General features: G+C 58.7%; 2 protein-coding genes across 2 annotated transcripts; both read left to right on the forward strand.

The window, feature by feature from the left end:
* Window positions 1-95: 95 nt before the first annotated feature.
* DQ04_18851000 (hypothetical protein) lies at window positions 96-1136 on the forward strand (the record flags this gene model as incomplete). Its single annotated transcript, XM_009317756.1, has 1 exon — window positions 96-1136. The coding sequence occupies one exon, from the start codon at window positions 96-98 to the stop codon at window positions 1134-1136; it is 1041 nt and encodes a 346-aa protein (XP_009316031.1).
* Window positions 1137-1361: 225 nt separating this feature from the next.
* DQ04_18851010 (hypothetical protein) lies at window positions 1362-1739 on the forward strand (the record flags this gene model as incomplete). Its single annotated transcript, XM_009317757.1, has 1 exon — window positions 1362-1739. The coding sequence occupies one exon, from the start codon at window positions 1362-1364 to the stop codon at window positions 1737-1739; it is 378 nt and encodes a 125-aa protein (XP_009316032.1).
* Between the last annotated feature and the right edge of the window lie 38 nt (window positions 1740-1777).

Genomic DNA, 1777 nt, shown 5'->3' on the forward strand with positions numbered 1-1777 from the left:
TGTGCTGGCCTGTTTGTCCCTGAGTGAGTGTGTGTGTGCGCCTCTCCTCTCTCTTTCCTCTTTTGCGCAGACCACCTGCTGAGGCAATTCTGGCAATGATGACTGTGGGGCGCCACGTTCTGTCCGTGCTGGCTCTCGCGCTGTGCTGCGTGTCGCTGTGCGTGTCGGCTGCGCTGCTGGACGCAGAGGAGGCAGCGAGGCAGTTTGAGAAGGCACAGGCCTACGCTGACAAGTTGCGGAGTGCTGCTGAGGATGCGAACAAAGAGGCCAAGCGTGCGAGGGATGCCGTCTCCCATTCACTTTCGCTGATGTCACGTACAAGCGCGACGGATCGCGCAGCGAGGGGCTATGGTGGCGAAGACGGTTTTTCGCGGAGAGGCCGCAGTGACACCGAGATATTGCCGTGGCATATCAAGGCCCAGACCGCTTCGGGGGCGATGGGTAGTGATGTGCAGAGGCAGCTTGATGGGGAAAGGCTTGGTGTTGAGATTCTCCAGAGGGCTGCGGCCGCGGCCACGGCGAAGGCTGATGTTCTGATGGATGCAGCTTTATTCGCGAGAACGGCAGTGGTGGCTGCGGAGAGGAGACTCTACAATGCAAGGAGGCGTGGCACTGAGGCGGCGGTGGAGTCGTACGCGGGCGTCTTGACAGAGGCGCTGCCCGTGGATGATGTTTCGGCTCGTCAGGTGGCAGGTCGTGGCGCAAAGGAAGGGCTTCGGTTTGAAGCGTGGAGGGAGACCCGCATGCAGAATCTTGCGAGTAGGGCATACGAAAACTGGGTGAATGCACGTGACGCTGATCAGCTGGCACGTGTGGAGGCTGAGCACGCAAAGCTACGCGTCACCGTAGCGGCGCACCGTGTTGAACAGACTGGCGTGGCGGCGAGACGCAACTCTGGGGACTCCGAGGTTGCTACGATGCGGAAGGACACGTTCAGCACAGCGCGCGAAGAGGAAGAGGAGGCACGGAAGCAGCTCAAAGCTGCAGAGGACGACGTCGAAGAGAAACGACAGGCTTTCGAAGCGGCGAACGCCGAAGCAGACAAGATGTTCAAAGCTGCCATTGAGCTGGACAATACGCGGAGGGAGGAGGCGGCGGCGATGACGGCGCAGTACCGCTCACCACGTCGACGCTGATTCCCCGATAATTGCGTTCTGTGCTGTGTTTGTGTGTGTGCCACCCAAACACTGGAGTCGTTTTTGTTTTGTTTTTCATTGCTGCCCCGTTCTGGGCGCGACGCAGCTCCCCAGCGCCCGTGCCGGTCTTTCACCACGCTCCAAGCTGTCCTGGGGGCGTCGACTTGTTTTTTCGTTTTTCTTTTTTCATGAGTCGCTGGACGTTGTTGTGCGCGCCGCTGTGTGATGTCCAGTGACCTTTTTTCTTTTGTTTCGACGTTTCTTCTTGTGTGCCACACAGTGGTCACCCCCACATGTGCTGAATTCTTTTTTTCATATCTTTTTTTATTGCACTGCCGTCCCAATCGCGGGCTTGGCGTGGCTCCCCAGCGCCCGTATCGGCACTCCACTGAGTGCTGTGCGGCCATGGAGGTGTCCACTATTAATTGGGTGTGTTTGGGTCGCGTGGTCAGCAGCGCTGTAAGCCGCCCTTTCACCAGCTTCGTATCACTGAGTTTTGTTTTCCTGCGATGCGTTTCGGCGGACGGTGGGCGCCTCTGGCGTTTCGCGCCCGCGGCGAGACGCTGTTGTTTGCCCTGTGCTGGCCTGTTTGTCCCTGAGTGAGTGTGTGTGTGCGCCTCTCCTCTCTCTTTCCTCTTTTG

This window comes from Trypanosoma grayi, assembly GCF_000691245.1.
Source record: "Trypanosoma grayi strain ANR4 Tgr_1885_V1, whole genome shotgun sequence".
In the NCBI taxonomy this organism is placed as follows: domain Eukaryota; phylum Euglenozoa; class Kinetoplastea; order Trypanosomatida; family Trypanosomatidae; genus Trypanosoma; species Trypanosoma grayi.